Source organism: Coturnix japonica, chromosome 1, assembly GCF_054131305.1.
Source record: "Coturnix japonica strain WE chromosome 1, WE-NBRP24, whole genome shotgun sequence".
NCBI classification, from domain to species: Eukaryota; Metazoa; Chordata; class Aves; order Galliformes; family Phasianidae; genus Coturnix; species Coturnix japonica.
In genome coordinates this window covers 60,258,424-60,278,108 of record NC_140663.1, presented here as the reverse complement: position 1 = coordinate 60,278,108, position 19,685 = coordinate 60,258,424, and the positions used below count along the sequence as shown (strand labels likewise).

Here is a 19,685-nt window from a genome sequence, read left to right as displayed (position 1 = left end):
ACATATTTCACTCTCAAGTTTTAGGTGAACAATAGCTATGTATTTAAAAACCATGGGACTGTCCTGAGCTGATGTGTGCACAGAGTTTAGCACCATATATAGCTGGAGCTTCCTGACACTAGCATTAGACAAAATGATCCTCTCCAGCAGGTCTTCCCCCAGCCTGTACTGGTGCATGCAATTACTTCTACCCAGGTGCAAGTCTCTACACTTGCTTTTGTTAAACCTCATCCGGTTTCTTACTGCCCAGCTCTCCAGCCTGTCCAGGTCTCACTGAATGGCAGCACAGCCTTCAGGTGTGTCAGCCAATCCTCCACTTCCCATCTCTTTGTATCCACTGACCTCCTGCAGTCTACCTATACCTTCAGAGAGTAGACTCAGGGCCAAGGGTAGTTCTCTATTTTCTTCTTGTGTTGCAGTTCTAATGTGCGATGGATTCTTCCATGTTGCCACAATAATAAGTGTTGATAATATTTGTGAATTGTCAAACATCAATGAAAGAATGGTGTGAATAGCAACATTTGAAAACTCAGACATAAAGCAGAGGCCCACAGTAAGACACAGAACTGCTTAATAAATGCTCTATTATTTGGGAACTACACTGCTTTCTAAAGTGGTAATTTCACATATTTCCTTCATCTTGTAATGAACTCAAAGGCAGACATGGGCAAATAGGACAGTGTCAGCAGACTTCCTGACCACTGCAGAACTTCTCAGATCAAAGAAACAGCAGTGAAAACAGCAATGTAGTGACAAACTGTAATGTAAAACATGAACAGCTTATCCAGGCTGGTAGTATGCTCAAGGTGACAGCCTGTGACTGGCACATAAAGACTGCGCAAGCTCTGACTGATATTGTTTCACATTTAACCCCTGTGATGTGGTTGTGTTGCTCCTGAAGTGCTGCACAAGCCTTTTGGAGCAGCTAACGGACAAGGCACTAGATGGGCATGGACTATAGTGACTGCAGGAAAAAATACAGCCCCATTCAGGTATGCAAAGCAAAAGAAGCTAAAAAAGCATGCATCGAGCATAACTGATGTAAAACATAACCTTTGCTAGAGCCTGAATCTGCAGAGAGCCCAAAAAAAATCACCTCTGAGGAGGGAACTCTCTGTCATTCACTCATCTATCAACCATGCCAGTGATGATATTTTAAATGTCAACGCTGTACTTTACTACTCACAAAGGCATTTAAGGAAGAGGAAGCAATAACATATAATGGAGCAGTGATTTCCAAAGAGGGGAAATGTAAGGCAATATCTATATCAATAAAGATCATTTGGCTTCCCAGTCAGTTCCCAGGGAAGAACTGTTCTTCATCTAGAAAGACCTTTGCTTCAAAAATTTGGAAAATACTGTAATAAACATCAGAACAAAATGCGAAAGACTTAGAACAGATCAAGAACACTGGCGTCATTAATAAAGAAAGACCAGAGAGGAATGACAGAATTACAAGTAATGCTCAGTCTGAACTCCTCATACAAAACGATCATAAAATCACATCAGATGGTCATTTGGGATCACACATATGATCAGCAGCATGGAAAAAGACAGCAGACATTTTTTGCCATCAACAATATACGCGTTTATTGCAAGCATTTTATTTGAAAGATTTCCTGAAATATAAATGCAGTTATTTTAATGTTCTCAATGAAAAAGTGATTTAAAGCCATGAACTTTCATGTCATCAGGCTCTCGCTGACTTGGCTACTACATCGGTGTGCCAAAATATGTAGGTACATATGTATGTGTCTGTAGAAAAATTGCTGGGAAAAGACAAAGTAACATTCAATTTTTCATTATCTCTTTAAAACACAGACCCCTCCTGTATTTGTATGCGGACAGGTCAGTCCCGGGTTCTTACTCAAATGCTGTAGCATAGTCTGCACTGGAGGCTGACCCAGTACGCGGCTGAGAGAACTGCCAAAACCCCTGCCAGTTTCAGCAGGTTTGGTTTGGGCCCCCAAAAGGACAGGAGCCCTATAAATATGAGCAAGAAACAGAGAGCTGAAAACTGTGAGATCTGTTTGTATCAATTTCACTCTCTACCACTTTGAGACTACCAAGTGTGTGGAATAAAGATGATATTTATGACTAGAACAGCACAAAGAGATGTAAATGGGTGAAGCTCTCTTGTAAACAGGTATCATTTTCGTGGAAGAATCAGTTTACTGGTTAAGTGTGACATTCCATCTCTAGAAAAGGACTAATAAGTATTACTATAAGCTCTGGATAACTACCTGAGAAACACAGAGGAAGGCACAAATAGTTTCTGTGTCATGAAACACTTCATAATTAAAGCAGTCCTCTTCAGAAGTATTACAAAAATCTTAAAACTAGAGAAGAAAAATTCACCTCTGTACATATTACGCTTGCTACTATCTCTCCTGAATTTCTACTCATACCCGTGAAGGCAGCAGCGCTACCTGCACTCTACTGGGGACACTCCTGGCACTCAGGCAGGTCTGGAAGGGCAGGGCAGAAGCTGGAGAGATTGCTGACTGCTGGGGCTCACAGACGCAAGGGAACTGGTCAGGCTTGCAAGCTGCAGCACACCACAGTGCCCTCCCTTCCCTCACCCCAGGCTCCAACTTCAACTCGCTGTCTGGGCCAGTCGGCCTTGCCTGGCATGCCAGTGCGCAGAGAGACCACTGGACAGTCCTGGAAGTTCATGACCTGTAGACCTTAGGGAAAATGAAGCAAAAGCTGTTTGCAAAGACCTGATATGCAATGAATGAGATCACATAGATTTGTTGTAAATTATCTTCATACCTATTCAGTAATGAGACATACTGTAGCAGAATTCACAGGCCTAAAAGCCACAGGTCTTTCACGAGGGAGAAAATAGACAGAATTTAACTTGCAGCAAGAGCAGAATATCTTATCTATTCAGACTGGTTTCACCTTGCTGTGCACTGACTTGTGCTCATTTACAACTGAAGTCCCTTCCTCTTTTCCCTGAGTCCCTTGGCTCCCAGAGCCCGGCAGTGTGAGATCTGGCACCATCAAACCCCCTCAGCAGGAGAAACCCCAGCCAACTCACTGAACGCTTCATCATCTACTTAGAGAGAAAGAAAGGTTAAAAATCTCCCTGAGGACTGACAAGAAAACCCTTGAGGACTGAGAAACAGCGCAAAGAGAGAGTCAAGGGAGCAGCAAACAGAATGGATGAAACCCACAACTGGACAGGAGATAGAAAATGAGATACTCTTCCTCTGAGTGTCAAGGCCTTACCGCACTCCAGCTCCCTGCCCAGGGCAAATGAAAATGCTCATATTCCAGCGGTAAACAAGGAGAGAGAGAGAAAGCAAAGAAAAAGGAAATGTCATTTTAACTATAGCTGAGCAGAAATTTTTATTCCAGCTGGTTGTTCTAACAGTAGTAACAACTTCTCAACTCCCCATGTTCCAATCAAAATTGAACGGTGCTTTCTGCAATACACAGGGCAACTTCCTTTCCAGAAGTCATTACGGTTTTATAGAGCGGCACCTTTGCACTCTACCACAAAGCAATCTGTTAACAAACATTAGGAACAGCAGGGATGGAGCAACGGGAGACTCTCAAATCAAGTATTCATTGATTTCATTTAGATGATTATACTGTACAGAGCAACCAAAAGGGTTTCAAGTTAATCTTCCCCTGATGGCTTGCGGTACATGAATAGGGCCCTGGGTGGTCCAGACTCTGGATTCTGTTGCTGGGTCTTCCACAGCCTTGTGTAACTTCCAAGGCATCACCTCTTCTTGCTGGCCTCCATGTGGCATGCACTAAAATTTGTGGATAACAGTGAGCTACCTCACAGGGCAAGAAGAAATAAAACACCTTGACATTATCGTGTAAGAGAAACCATCATGGTTAAGTGATCGCTATCACTATTACGTTTGCAGCCCCCACAGTAATTTTATTGCTATTTCTGATGTGGTTTTGCTGTTCTTTTATCCTTGATGAAAGTAAACAGAAGACAAAATGACTTGCAAAAATCTCAACGAGCTTTACTTCCATTTGTCTTCTTTACAGCTTCTTTCAAAGGCAAAGCTTACTTGCAGAAAAAGGAAAAATAGAGAAAGAGAGAGAAAGAATGAACTATGCATGTGGGGAAAGGTCAGATCTGATGACAAAATATGTTGAAACAAAACAAAATTAACCTGGGGGAGGACGAGGCGTGCAACTCTTCTTAAAGATACAGGTGGACTGTCATGGACAGCAGTGTCAAAATGAGCCAAATTGGCTCAATGCATACATGGGCCACATCTGTTTATTAGTGCGTGCTGATTGTACTGAACATAAGATGTGGACAGAAGTGCATGATTCAGTGTTCCAACAGGATTAGACAACTCTACTTGTAGATAGCCTTCTGCAAATATGGTAAGCAACATTTTGGGAATACAGGAAGGAAGGGCATATGGAGATAATGGATGTGTCACACGTAATTATCGGAAGATAACAAGACAGTTGAATGGAAAAGGAAGAAAAATAGAGCTTTAACTCATAATGAAAAAACAAGACTGCAGCTACATGCAAACTGTATGAAAGGCTGACAACACTGCACACAAAATAAGACCTTATTAATATGCTCATCAGCATGGTACAAACTCAGTCTAACAAAGACCTAGAACAAGGACAAAGAAGCAAGTGTATGGATCCAAACCCATATAGCAAGAGAACTGCTCACCTCTGCACCAATGCTCCACACACATACAAAATAAATACATAAACTTGAGATAAGAGTGCTCTGAATGACATGGCCTTTGAGGAACTCTCAAAAATCCTTTTTGCTTGCTCTCAAGCACTCAATTTCCAGATTCTCAGTCAGAACAGTGATTTTCTGCAAAATATCCATCTACCGCTAACACATAGCTTCTAAAGAAAGGAAGGCTAGCTATCCACACAAGCAAAAGGAGAAACGGCCTATGATGGATGTCTCTAAGCCCTAGAAATGACAATATTTCCTTATTTCAGTCATGCCAGACAGCTTCCCTTCCTCTGGCACCAAGTGTGGAGAAGAAAGTAACTCGCGGTTTAATACTCTCAAAATGGGCTCTTTCTTCAGAGTCTAACCAAACTAATCAGCCTTTGACTTCAAGCATGAGACCTGCACCATCTCCAGGTCCCTCCTCATGTTTTCCCACTTAAGCTTCAATATCATGCACTTGCAGAACAGTTCCATTGTGTACTTTGTATATTGCAACTTCCTGATCTGGATGCAGCTCATTGGCCCAGTCTGTGGCATACTGGCCAGCTCTGTTTCATGCTCTTACATCTTGAAAGAGTGGCACTGTACGTGTACAAGCAGTTCTACAAGCTCAGATAAGTCAGCTACCAATCTTCAAGGCAGCTCAGAAAAGAAGCATGAGTCTTCGGTCAGCCTCCACAATTAAAGCATTTGAGAGATGTTCATTATGTGGCCCTCATACTTGTTGTGTCTATAGTGAAGTAGTAAGTCCGTTCATAGACAATCCTGTTAGTATCCCTCTCTTGGACAGGTATTTCCATAACACAGAGAAAACTATAACCTTGTCATTCAGGGTCAAAACCATATCAGACTAAAGTAGCATGTAAGCAGCTGAAGCTACAAGCACTCTAATTCACAAAAGACATGCATTTCCCAGCCTTTACAGTGGTCTTCATACCTTCTCGGGTATGAAACAGGACAGTTGCCAAGCATGGAGATAGACTAGGAATGAGAGATGTCTCCCTTCATATAATTACAGTGGTGAGATTTTCCAGGTTTTCCAATCATGCTGTTGAACATTTGCCCAATCCTCCAATTAGCAGGGAAAAATGTCTTTAAAAATAATTTAGGGCATAGGAATAGAGAGAAGAGAAATTAAAATAGCAAAGTCCTTTTTCCAGCTCTGTATTGTGGCTACTATTCTCAGGAGAACAGTTTCACCTGGTACTCATGAAACAATAGATCAAGGTGGGAGATCAAAAATAGGGAAAAAATCTACCTCAGTCCTCATGAAAAGCTCACAAATGTTGGACTGCCCAACCAACTAGCAGCTAAATGGTGCTCTGCAGGAAAGCTCACAGAAAGAAACGTCCAAGTTCATTTAAGGCTACCACAAACCATTCATAAAACAAATGTTGAAACTCATTGCCCATACATAACATAGCAGGGAATCTGTTTTGTTTCTGGACCCTTCTAATCAGTAACTCCTACTGTTGCTCCAGAAATAGTGCAAAGTGGACCTCATTTTTATGCTTTATGTGTTAAAGAAGCAGAACAAAGAGGAAGGCAACTAAGGTAGCAAATTCAGATCTTGTCTACTCTGGAAAACTCTATGATGACAGAGATATCTAATTAAATTATGACATCAGAGGAGATGAGAATTAAGACTAAGCAACTGTGAGGAGCAGACATATCTTGATATTCTGATTAATGCTCTTTATTTTTGTTAACCCATAATTATGTCAGAGACTATCAAACAGTTTACAGGGGTAAAAATGTATGTCTTTCTCAGAGAAGACAACTCCCTCTGTTTTTAATTAAGGTGTAGGATTTCACCATGCAGATATCTGAGGTTTATTAAAACTACTCTGATAATATTAAGTAAGAACAGACTTCACTTTCATGATATTTCCAAGGCTACCCTCACTTCCCTTCAAAACAAACAAAGCAAGTTCCTCTTTGCTCTGAGAAAAATGCTTTAGCTGTGCTTTATGTATTAGAAAAAGAGCACTTTGGTTCATTTGAAGGTCACCTCTAATGGAAAAGTCCCAGTTCTGTGCCCAGAGTAAGCCTTCACCTGCAGTACATGACTACAATTCAACACTTTGTACAACAGCTTTCTTAATAAGGGGTGTTTGCTGCAATCGGAACAAAGAAAGTAGCTCTATTACATACATTTCTGAGCAGACAACATGTAAGCATTGCAGCTGAGGGCAACTGAAAGTGCAGTTCACTTTGAAGAGTGATTTTGTAAAGATGGCACTGTGTGGCTCCACATTCATCGTCTCTCAATGGCTTCTGGATTGAGTTTACTCTTTACAAATTAAATGACTTTTATTTCAGCATAATTCTCCTGTATGTAAACTCAATTGAGAAGCTTTAAGTCAAGCTATGCTTTTTTTTTTTTTGGCCCACATATCATCACTATAATGAAGACAGTGTATACAAGATGCAAAGCGGGGAGCTTGAAACCTAGATGTAAAGTTAAGTTCTCTACCAGTGTAAATGAGCATTATTTGCCTACCTTCAGTGGAGATATTCCCACACAGACCAGCTGAGGATAAAGCTAAACGAAGACTCCTTAAAATTGGAAGCTAAGTAACTGTCCTGCTGGTGATAAAGAACCAAGGGAGAATTAAAGTCATTCTCTCCAGTCCATGCTGTTTCAGGGAGTAATAAAAAGATAGTATGTTTATTACTAATGCAGGATTGTAAATGGAGCCTGAGAACAGAAAATATCTTAAATAAGACTACGTCATTCTCCCACAGCCAATTTTCAGGGTAAAACCACAGACTAATGTGAAGATTTCACAATGCAGACATTTGACAAAGAAAAGATATTTCTTCTGGTCTAACGTTTGGTCCCCAACACCAATACAGCATATTTCCCAATGACAAAAAAATGTTGTAAACCACAAAGCACAAGGACACAGGATTACAGAAGTTAAAGATAGAAGAAGAAACCCACAAAACATAAATATTAGGACCACCTGTGTTTTAGCGAAACGTTCAGCCACCACAGCCAAACAGGATACATCCCTCATTGATGTTACACATAGTAAAACGCACATATATGTATAATATTCACTCGATCTTGCTCTAGAGCTGTAGAAATAAAGCTAATGGCCAGCCTGCAGTAAAAAGCTCTAGCCTGAATCCCAGCAGCTCCTTGCAACCCAAGTCAACAGAACTCCAGTGGGAAACAGAGGTCCCTGTGTAGATCTCTGTCAAAGTCATGGCAGTGCTCTGAGGAAAGCGCTTCCAAGGAGAAGGGAAGAAAAAGAAAATATCGAAGGACAAGTTGCCACGGCTTTAGCCTGAGACCTAACAACGAAGGACAAGTTGCCAAGGTTTTAACCTGAGACATAACAACAGCCTCAGACATTTGTTTAATGTTTCAGTTGCTCATTAGTGTCAAGCCCCTGCAGCAGCCTCCATATTGTCTCTCTATATTGCAGCTGGCTAAAGGTAGAGTTATATACCATCCTAATGAGCCGCAAGGAAGGTGATGTGCGTCATTGGTTTCTGTTTCAATCTTGGCAATCTAAGTGTAAAAGCCCTGCAACAGATTCTGATTCTGCTGACATTTAATTAGCCAGTGTCATTTTGATGCCATAGCCTGTCTCATCACGATGATAACTACAAAACAACATGTGGAGCATAGAAGTTCTATGAGAAGTTTCAGGTCTGGCAGCCAAGGATACAAGTCCCCTGACAGTCACGATTCCTGGGACTGGTCCCCATTAGCTCTTTGTTTTGGCACTGCTATCAGTAAGAGTTTCGTTGTTAAAAGAAAAAAAAACAAAACAACAACAAAAAGAAAACAAAAAAGCTGCAGATCTCAGCAAGGGCTTAAAAAATAAAAAATAATAAAAAAGCATCCTTGAGCTCCAAAAATTTCACCTGTCCTGTGAAAGTGAGTATCCTTATTGCACAAACTCAGGCCTGCTTATTCTGAAAGATAGGTTTATCGTGAGGAATAGGTTTGATCACTCCCTGACCTCAAAAGGCAGCCCTATTCAGTTAGGTACATCTAGTATTTTTCATCGGGTGCCATCAAGTGCTTGGGAAGATTATCTCTACGAATGTTTGAAAACTGCTGCTGCAAACATCATTCGTATCAGCTACAAAGTTTGGAAATGGTCACTGTGATATAAAATGGGACTGGATCTATACTTTCACTCAAAATAACCAGCAATACTGGTACAGCACATCCATTTATACCAGACAAACTCAGACTTTTTTGCATTTGGGTCTTTTTTTCCAAAATCCTTATCCCACTTACTGAAGACACCATTGTTTTAGAGTTCACCAATGAGAAGTTTATATAAATCCATATGAATTAATCCATAATGTTCATGGAACAGAATTAACTTAAAATGTCTGTCAGCAGAGCCTAATGTTCTAAGACAGAACCTTATGGGGTTAATGGGCCACATTTTTGAGCGAGGTGTCTACCACAGTATTGGCAGAAAGAAGCACTGTTAGTCAGCAGGTCTAAAAATTCACATAATAGTGCAGGCATAAGATCTCAGGTCTTCTGGAGGATCTTTGCTGGAGCTGAAAGCTGCTTCCCAACTTCTTTTCAGAGTGAAGTGCTCTGAGCACTCACAGCTCTAATGAGGAAGGAGAGATCTCTTCTAGATAAATGTTACAGGCTGCAAATGAACATGCAGACACACAGGGGAAAGGGGAAAGACTGTTCATGCAAGACTTTTGTACTTGGCTCCTAATCATATATTTTGCAAGGTATAACAATAATGTTATTTAGTCATCTAATGCCCGCTGTGGACTACTGGGGTTGTAACTACTTCCAGCCATTCTCTATCCTGAACAGCCTTCCAGCTGTTTCTTCGCTTTTTGCTTATGGAAGATGCTAGTAAATGCACACTATTAAGTAATTTGTTTCTGCTTTCTTCATCATTCATTCTTTTTGAATAGTCAAATGTCACCTAAAATTTATCCCTGACTGCAGCCAGATTTCCTTCATGCAGAATACTGTTTTTCAGCTTGGGACAATCCTGTCAATTCAGAAAGCTTTGGAGTCTCACACCAAAAGACGAGCTACAGGCAGTGATGCTATCTCATATCTGGAGGAACACATTCACAGTGATACTTCTCATGTTCCCTAGATGGGAACCATGGAAAATCTGCTCACATCATTTTAACCAACTTCTTGCAAAGGAATCTTTTGTCCTGACTTGAATCGCATACCAATCAAGACAAATGGATGTGTATGAGAATTTACATTTATCTAATAGCATATACTTTAGCAAATGTATTCTATTCTATGTGCACACATACACTGACACAAAAGAGAAAAGGAGGAACAAGGGTCTAAGGTCATCTGCCTAAATGTTAAAACACAGCCCACTGAAGGAAAGCCAGCAGCTGCTCCATGCTACAACATCAAAAATAACTACTCACAAAAAAAACAGAAGACATCCGGTATCCCTCAGCCCCTCTCACACTTATATATGTTGTACTGTGAAAACTCTTCCTGCCTTAACAATCCATAATATTAGCAGCACATAAAAGTTTATTTGAAAAATATATTTTACAGTGATTTCTTTCAAAGACTCTTGGAGTATTAATGTGCTCAGTGATTATGCACTTCTCAACTGTCAGCTGTACTAGCTATTAAATGCCAATTTTGCTCATTAGTAACATAGCTGGGATCAAGTGAGCATAAGAGGAAACCCAGTGTAACAGTTAAAGCAAGGCACTGGGGATCAAGCAAGCTGTCTTCTCTACCCATGACGGTTAATGACTTGCTGTCTACAGCTGCTTCTGGCTTGGTGTCTTTATCTGTAAGACTGGATAATACTACCTACACTATGAAAGGGGGAAACAAAATTAACTAAAGCTTTTAACTGCTCCAAAATCTGTGAAAGGCAAAGCTAATTCTTCCAGAATTACTATTATTACTGTAATTTCTCTGTTCTGTTGTAGAAAGCGCCTGAACTATGTGGATCCAGGCACAATACTGATGTAGAAAATAAAGTGGAAGACACACGGTGTGATAAACAGAAAACCACAGAAACAAAGGCTTCGTGCTTTTGAGAATTTTACATATCTGGATGGCAACATTTAAAAAAAAAATTGCCTCAAGTTTCTCCTATGTGACTGTGCTACATCCAGGCCTCAATATCAAATGATTTCAGGTGTCAAAAATACCAACTTGTAAAAAAAATAGCCTGCAGTGCACCCCTAGTCCTGAGCTGGACATTGATGTCACCATTGTTATCAATAACATCACCTATTACGAAAAGCCTAGTCAGTAAAGATTCCTCTTGTGCCTACACCAATATGCAGTATACTACATGAAGTAAACATGGCAGTAAGATTATTCTGATAAAGTCTGCAATATTTGATAAAGAACTACTGATTATGTTATTAATGTTCTTTATACCGACAAATTTGTTTGGCTGAATGACTTATTTTACTCAGTTCATTTAAAATTAGCCCCTGCAAGGAAAGGTGTATAACTTACAACCTCTAGCTGCTACAGTCTGCTTAGTAGTACATGTAGCAAAAACCTTACAATCCACAGCCAAATCCTGCTTCTTTTACATTTATTTTAAGAATTTATTGATGAAAGAGAACTTCTAACTACACTAGTCAACCAGAATATAGGATCCATCGAGGTGACGTTCATTTATTCTGTATAACCATGTTGATAAAAGCAGTGTTAACTTCTTCTAACCTTACAGGTAGGAGGAAACGGTTTTTCACTAAGTTTCAGTGCCATTAGGAAATTATCATATTTATCATAGTTTCAGTACTCCCTTGGGATTTAAATAAAACTTTAGCTTAATCTCATAGATATCCCACCTACTCACCCAGAGGTTACCAAGGGACTAAGGTGCAATTTCAAGACCTATGCTCCTTCTTCAGCAAGACACTAACATATGTGCTTAAAATTAAGTAATATTTTGCTTGTCTGAGAGCCTCAGAACATGCATCATGAAAGGGATGCCACACTAGGTCACTACCTCCATACTCCTGCAAAAGCTTTGGGAACAAGATGGAAGGAGTCACAAGGCACTGAAAATTTTGTTTTAGTACTACAGTTTGCTTCCTTACCTCCTTCCCACTCACATCCTTTCAGTTCGAGGATGTGTCTACACAGTTCTACAGTAGATGACAGTGCATTCTTTGCAAGCTGACTAGAAGCTATGTAAATATATATCATATTCACTGAGTCTCATGAATAAACTTGTTCTGAAAGGCACAGTGTATTTGCTAGGGCTTTGTGAGTTTGCAACTAGCTGAAAAACACAGAGCAGCACTCCAAAGTATTTGCAGTTAACAGAAGTACATAAATACATGCATGCAAACTACTGAAACCTGTGGTTATAACCAGTGCATTTTCTTATTTTAGAGTAAATGTAGAGGGGTCACGAACTTCATAGAAATACTGTTAACTTTAATGGAGCACTTTTAGTTTACAAACTACTGAAATACTTTTCTATAACTAAAAGCTAGGAAGCTCAGGCAGTCACCAGAAAATGAGAGATTTTTTTGTCCTTTTATGATTTCTTTTTTTTTTTTTTGTAGCCATATAAAAACTTAATTCTCCTATTCACCTCTCAGTTGCAGAGGCATTAGTGTAAGTATTGAACCACTGTGCACTACCATGTCAAAAAGCTTTTGTAAACTCTACAGAGATATCACATAAAGATGAAGTCTCTTTGAGGATGGCCTTACTAGCTTTGCAAAACAAAGTATAACCTGCTTTAACAGGATCTTTTAAAAAGGACAGTAATAAAAACACCACACCAATCTTTTTTACTGAAGCTTGAAAAGAACCAATGGAACTATCTGTAGCACACCACTGGTATTCACCCGAGACACTATTGTAAGAAATTAGCACTGTCAAGTTCAAGGCTTTGCTCTGAACATGACATTGGAACAAGACACAGAGAAAAAGAATCTTCTCCGTGGATTTTCAAGATAATTGTGACCTGTCTTCATCCAGGAATAATAGGCTTATTTTTAAAGGATGTAACCTCAAGCACCAGTTTGTGTCTCATCCACAACCAGCTGCAGAAGAGGTACATCTGGAATGAGTTCCTATCCCAAAGCCAGGCTGTGGAGTATGAGTGCAAATCAGGGTAGCTCCTCACGGCTAATTCAGCTCTGTTTTCTCTCAGTAGTGCTCCATTCTCCCCTCTGCTCATAATATGTTGGACAGAAAAAGTAGAAAGTAGCAGTGTCCAGACTGCTCTGAAGCCAATGCAGGGGATGCAGCACAACTACTGCACATGGCAGGCTGGACGAGGATAAAGATGTAAAGGGAAGAAACGAAGACAGAGAAACACAAGGAAGTCAAGTGGTAACTGCCATGACACGGCATATTTAACAGCCAATATCTTACCACCATGTCCCAGGCTCTCTGTATGTTTTTTTGTGTGTGTGTGCGTGCACACGCATGTGCGTGCCTGCATGTGCATTTGAGGTAGGAGCTGGGTGATTTAATAACAGAAATCTCAGCTTTGCTTGCAACATATTTAAAAGTTTCTATGCACTGCAGGTGAAGCATTTACAAGAATGCCTTTTGCTTCTGGTAAAATCAGCCACAGGAAGGGCAAGGAAGGATGTAAGGATGGCAAAATGCAGAACCCATCAGAGTCCTGAAAAGTGCAACGACAAAAACTGAAAGTCTGGGCTCCCCAAAATAAACTGTCTCTGTTTGAAGGCTCTAACAGCAAAAAGAGGAACTCTTGGTCTTGATTCTGCTATTACAGAGGCACCAACTAAAGCAAGTAGTCACATGCAAGTGTCAGGAGAGTGATGGATGAGACATGCTGGCTGTAGGAAAAGAACAACATCAGGTGGACTTTGAAACTGTAAGGAGTACAGCAATGTAACACCATGTAAATTAGGTTGGCTAAGCCAAGTGGAAGGCCCAGCTGCCAATAAGCACCTTAGACACAGCAAAGTAAAAATGGGTATTTAGAATGGAGCCAGAAAAGGAACCCTGCAACAATGGCTTGACTGAGGAAGGACCAAGTTCATATCCTGCCCATCCCAGAGTAAGTGAAAGGGCACAAAGTGAAAGAGTTTGGGGTCAAGAATCAGCAGTCCTGTGCCAAGAATCATAGCTTTTCATCAGCAGAGGAGAAGGAAAGGTCCCAAACTGCCTGCCCTTTCATTGCTCTGTTTTGATAGTGGGCTTGACATGGCTGCAAAGCTACTGTAAACAGACACGTGCATAGTTTCAGAAATGTGAGAAGATTACAGCAGTCACTTCTGTGACAAGATTGTTGTTTTTACGGTGTACAGAGCCAGTCGTGTCATTTCATTCTATACAGTTGGATGGAGTACAATAAATTGCTGCCATAAGCCTTATGTGGCCAAAATATCCAAAACAGGTGATGCATTTGGAACAGCCAAAGAGGGATTTTGTGAGCCTCCCCAGCACATGAGTAGGGGCAGAATTTATTCTACACATCAGCTAACTCATGTACTCTTCAGAGTGATCCCTCTGCTATAATGATCCCAGCAGTTACTACAGACATAGTTTTAGACCTATCTTCTACTCCAAAAAGGTTACTTCCCATTGTCATGAACACTGTTAGGTCATTTAACATGGGCTGACATAAAATGCCAACATTTTGATTTGTCAGATTTGTAAATCTTCATTACAAGTTTTGATACTAGGAGTAAATAGTAACACAAGGTAAGAAGCTAAATTTCCTTTCAAAAACTGTCCAGTCTTTGACAAGTATCTTGTGTACAGTCCTACATAAGCACAAGAGTACAATGTGGTCATCCATAACAACATAATAACAAGACTTACTTAAATATGCTGCAAGTATATGAACACAATTCACTACCTGCTTTTCCATTTCTTGCTTGAAAAAAAATTGCATAATACCAGTGTAACTAAAGATTTTTCTTCTTTTGTTGAGCATTTAAATCTTTACACTTAACAACTATAATGAATAAAGAAGAGATAGATATCCCTTAAGAGATAGATAAGAATCTGTCTCTTAGTAAAATCATTTTTAAATTCTGAAACAAAAAATGCTACAATTTATGATACAATAAAATTCATGTGGTTTTCATATTTTTTCAATATTCTTAACACAAATGGAAATTAAAGTAAATTTAATAGCAAAGGAGAAAAGAGTAAAAAGGCTTAACTATTCTTATTAGCTGAGTAAAGAACACATCTAAAATAATCTGAATATTTTCAATTCAAGTTCACCTGATATCCTAACTGAAGCTACTAATTAAAATGTAGAAATAATAACTTGATTTATATAAATGCGATGTTAATGTTAAAGAAAGACAAAACTAAGTGTACATTAATTACTTTGCTCTACATTGTTATTTCACATAAACAGTGCACACAAAATTACTCAGAGTGCCTCCACTGATGCTGCTTACTTGTCCTGCTATCAGCAGCACTCCAATTAAGGTTGTGTTGTACACAAATGTAAGACAGAAATCGTAAGAAGGGATATTGGATCAGACAGGTTTTGACTGAAGTTTAAGCATGCAATGCTTTTATGGAAGCAATTGTACAGGAGATACGGAATACCTGATGCGCCAAAATGTAAATATTATGGCCAACATCTTTTGGGGAGATGCCATCATCTCCATTTTCCTCCTCATGGTCACATTCTAGGCCTTGGTTATATGCATTCTTCATCACATCCACCTGCAACACAAACCAAATCGAGATGAAATAACTGACATTCTCAGGGAAAAAAGCACACGATGTTCGAATATATTCACTTTGTTCAGCCCAAGCTTGGATGGGTGCCCTGTAGTTCTAAGAGAACAGCAAGCAGTCTGAGGTACACTTTTTGAATAAAGAAGAGCTTGAAGTATTTATGAAGCTCCAAAGTGCTATACTTCTTGTCAGCAAAACTTTAACCATGAGAAAGGAACAAGAACGCTGTCTTTGTGAGCAGGTATTCTCACAAACGCTCCTAAAGACAGATCAACAGATATCACAGGCAGTTTCTTTAGGCACTTACAGCGCAGACACAATCCTTGTCTGGCTACAGCAGGCTGCACTATAACTCAGAGCTCTCCATATAGCGTAACAGAAAAGAAAAACCATAAAGAAAAGCGAGGCAGAGATCTGGGCAGTGTACTAGTGTAATTCCAAAATACACAGAAGTCTCTCGCAGGACAAAAAGACAAAAGTCCTCAGTTGCCCATGCAGGGTCTGATTTTGCAGTTGTACATTAGGGATGACCTCAGTGTGCTGACACGCCACTGCAGCGCTGACAACCAGGAGCCAGCAGATCCCTGGGCTCTGTCTTAGTTCAGGGACCTACATATTTCCTTACAAAACAGGTTTTCCAGTCACTCTTTGACTAGAAACAATTTCTCCAAACTTCTAATTGATTCAAAATTCCTGGATACCCAAACAAGTACCGTGCTTGTTCCATAACACAGCAACAACTGTTGGTAACTTGTTTGTTTGTTTGTTCGTGAGACGTGTAAATACACAGACAGACACAGACACACACATGCATTTCTGTTAGCACTGTTTCACAAACTGCTCAAGCTTAATTTCCCTGCCCCTGACAAAGTGTAGTTGAAGACAGTCTACCAGGGTAGGATAATTTAGTTAGGAAACAATTACAGAAAAGTGCTTGGAATGGAGAAAAATAATGAAGTCGTAAAGGCTGAAATCATGCGTGCTTGATCCTTTCAAAGCACTTTCCTGTGAATTAGTACTATCTTGATACATTGTGTCACTGCGTGCTGCCAACACTCTTCAGTTTAAGATGCAGACCATTCTAAAATGTTTTAATGACGGACTTCTTTTCAGCCAGAAGATTTATGAATATTCACAAGTTTTCTCACCAGTTCCTTTGGTCTCATGTTGAAAAGGATTCTTTCCGCGTTCTCACTGTCTTGCCTGCTTTCCATAATAGCCAGCAAAAGCTTGGAGGCATTGTTCTAGGGACACAAAACCAAGTTAATGCAAATTTAGAATCTATTTCATGGAATAGCCATCCTTGCATTTGTTTTAATTGAAATTACTAGGACCACTTCTTTTAGAGGATACGATTCTGAACTACTTGCATCTTTTATTTTACTGGCATATTTAATATGGCTGTCCTCCCATTTTAATGTCAGCGTACTGTAAGGCTAACAAACCCTGCATGCTATGTGGGAAGAAGCATTTAAAATATTGAAAAATCCCGACTCAATCCCGACTAAAGAAAATATAGAACTTTGTTGTAAAGAACTAGAAATGAAATCCCATTTCCCTCTCTTTTTTGCTCACCCAGCGATTTTTACTATGGCATTCTGTTAAAGCAAAGCTCAGCAGAAGTAATTACAAAATGCATTACACAAAAGGCTTCATCATTCAGGCAGTTTTCCTTCCCCTCTGTTTTTTATAAATGCTAATTGATTATTATTAAAAGACTCTAAAACAAACTGTTTTCACACATGCCTGAGACTTTGTTTCACTATCACATATTCCAGGGGGAATATATAAAGATACCCTTTGCACTGTCAACCATCCACTCCTGTCTGAGATCTCTCCCACCAATTAAACACTACAAACTTCAGCAGACATAACTCTGTAGCATCCTAGACTTTGAAGACCTGACTCACTTCCAGTTATATCAATTATGAACAGGAAAGAAAGAAAGAGTAGAGACATTTAAGCACCTTAACCTTAACAGGCCTCAGTGCACAACTGTTCAGTTCCTAGCTCTGCCAGAAGCTTCCTGTGTGATTCTGGGTAAGTTTGTTTCACTTCTCTGTAACTCAACATCTTGGTGGAGGTGGCAGTACAACAGCTATAAGTCTGATAGAACTCATAAATTGAGGAGACACCATGCCCACACTCACCTGTTCACTGGGGCTTCCTAACTACCTCAGCTTTAAGCAGGATTTGTATACCCAAGTTTTGTTAGCAGAGCTGAAAATGTAGAACATCAGATGCCAAGAAAGGAAAATAATGTAGGGCAACCCAGCCAAATTTGTACAATTCTTAAGTATTTTTGAAAATATGATTCGACTGTACTGCAGAAACTTGCCAGTTTCACAGCTAAAAGCCCACAGGTTTTCTTCTCATTTGGCACAGAATCACAAAATCATATAGGTTGTACAATGAAGTCATGCATTCAAGGCTCTTCTCTGCACTGATCTTTCAGCAGTCCCAGTCTCTGCTCAAAGCTTGGTCAAGCTGTGGTCCAAAGATCATAGAATCATAGAATCATAGAATGGCCTGGGTTGAAAAGGACCACAATAATCACTAATTTCAACCCACTTGCTATGTGCAGGGTTGCCAACCACCAGACCAGGCTGCCCAGAGCCACATCCAGCCTGGCCTTGAATGCCTCCCGGGATGGGGCATCCACAGCCTCCCTGGGCAACCTGTTCCAGTGCATCACCACCCTCTGAGTGAAAAACTTCCTCCTAATATCTAACCTAAACTTCCCCTGTCTCAGTTTAAAACCATTCCCCCTTGTCCCATCACTGTCCACCCTTGTAAACAGACATTCCCCCCTCCTGTTGATATGCTCCCTTCAAGTACAGGAAGGCCACAATGAAGCCCACAAGCTTCTCAGTCACCAGTTCCCAGCTTCATTGATCTGCACAGAAAAATAAATTTTCATTGTATCTAACCAGAATTTCCCATACTCCAGCTTGTATTTACTGTTCCTTATCTTTCCACTATGCAACTCCAAGAGAATGCTGGCTCCATCTTCTCCTGGGGTCATTGCAGACAGCAAAAGAGCTCCTTGAAGCTAACTCTTGTGCAAGCTGAACCTCACACCATGCATCATTTTAATAGCTCTCCACTGGAGTCATTCCAGTACATCAATGCCTTTCCTGCTCCAGAGAGCTCCAAAATGGGCAAGATACTCCAGATGCAGACTAGCAAGTGTCAAACAGATGGGAAAGATTGCTTTGCTAAACCTACTATCTACACTCTTCCTAATACAGTTCAAGACATGGTTGTGCTTCTCTGCTGTGAGAGGGTACTGCTTACTGATGTTCAACTTCCCTACCAGGACAGCCACCTCCTTCTACAAAGCTACTTCTCAATTAGTCAGTACCCAGCCTGTACTACTGCACTGGTTAATCCACCCCAGATGCAGGACTTTCCTTTTTTCCAGTTCTTGAGTTCTTGTCAGAGTATTTCTCCAGACTGCCAAGGTATCTCTGAACACTATGCTCCAGCACAGGGAACAACAAACACATTCACGCAATTTGCAATCTATGCTTGCTCTTAGGTATTTGCCTAGGCTTGTGCAACATAGAGGGAAGGACTGCCTACTTTGAAAGGGACTAAAAGAGGAACTTGGTCAAAAGGGAGACTGAAAAGGGACTTAAGCTTATGGTAGGAAAACACAAAATGAAAGCAGCAAGGGTGAGGACGAAGTTAGGACTAGCAAGGAAAAGACCCAAAGCCAGAGAGCCAAACAGAATTAGGAACTATTTCCTAAGTCCTATGTTACAGCTCCAAGCCCTACGTGGGCCTCCAAAATAGGGTGGGTTTCCCCTACTCTACTGGAGCAACACCCGGAAGAGAGGCAAGATGTACATAGGCAATTCAAATGGTGCTTTTATGTGCAATTGAGATATGTATGGAGTACCTCATAGGATGTGGAAATAGAAACATTTGCTATTGAAACTCAGAAAACACGTGGAAATGAAATAAAGATTTGAAAATGCACACAGAGAACTCGAAACAATTATATTAAGACATGGATTGAGAACTGGGGGACTGTAGGATTAAAAGTCAGAAGGAGAAGGAAGGGAAAGGTGGAAAGAAGGAAGATTCATACATGACTGGAGAACTAGGACCTTTTGGGAGAGGAGACTGGAAGTGAGAAGTGAGAAGTCAGAAAAGAGGAGAGTGGATTTGCCAATACAATGATGAGATGAGGACCAAGAACAACGGATGAGAAGATCAGATTGGGATCACTGAAGGTGAACAAGATTCCATATGTATTTTTCTACAGTCGCTCTTTTCTTTCTGAAATAAAATTAGGACCACTCACTCTAGCCAACT

The 19,685-nt window shown here is 40.2% G+C and overlaps 1 protein-coding gene across 4 annotated transcripts in view; it reads right to left on the bottom strand.

Moving 5' to 3' along the window:
* The window catches only part of ITPR2 (inositol 1,4,5-trisphosphate receptor type 2), a 253,887-nt gene that overhangs the window by 50,621 nt on the left and 183,581 nt on the right, over positions 1–19,685 (bottom strand). For all 4 annotated transcript variants that reach the window (XM_032446237.2, XM_085541626.1, XM_085541631.1 and 1 more), the window contains 2 exons: positions 16,511–16,606; positions 15,228–15,347 (listed from right to left, as the gene is read on the bottom strand). In XM_032446237.2, the coding sequence (XP_032302128.2) occupies positions 15,228–15,347; positions 16,511–16,606 (216 nt within the window). The remainder of the gene's footprint in view (positions 1–15,227; positions 15,348–16,510; positions 16,607–19,685) is intronic.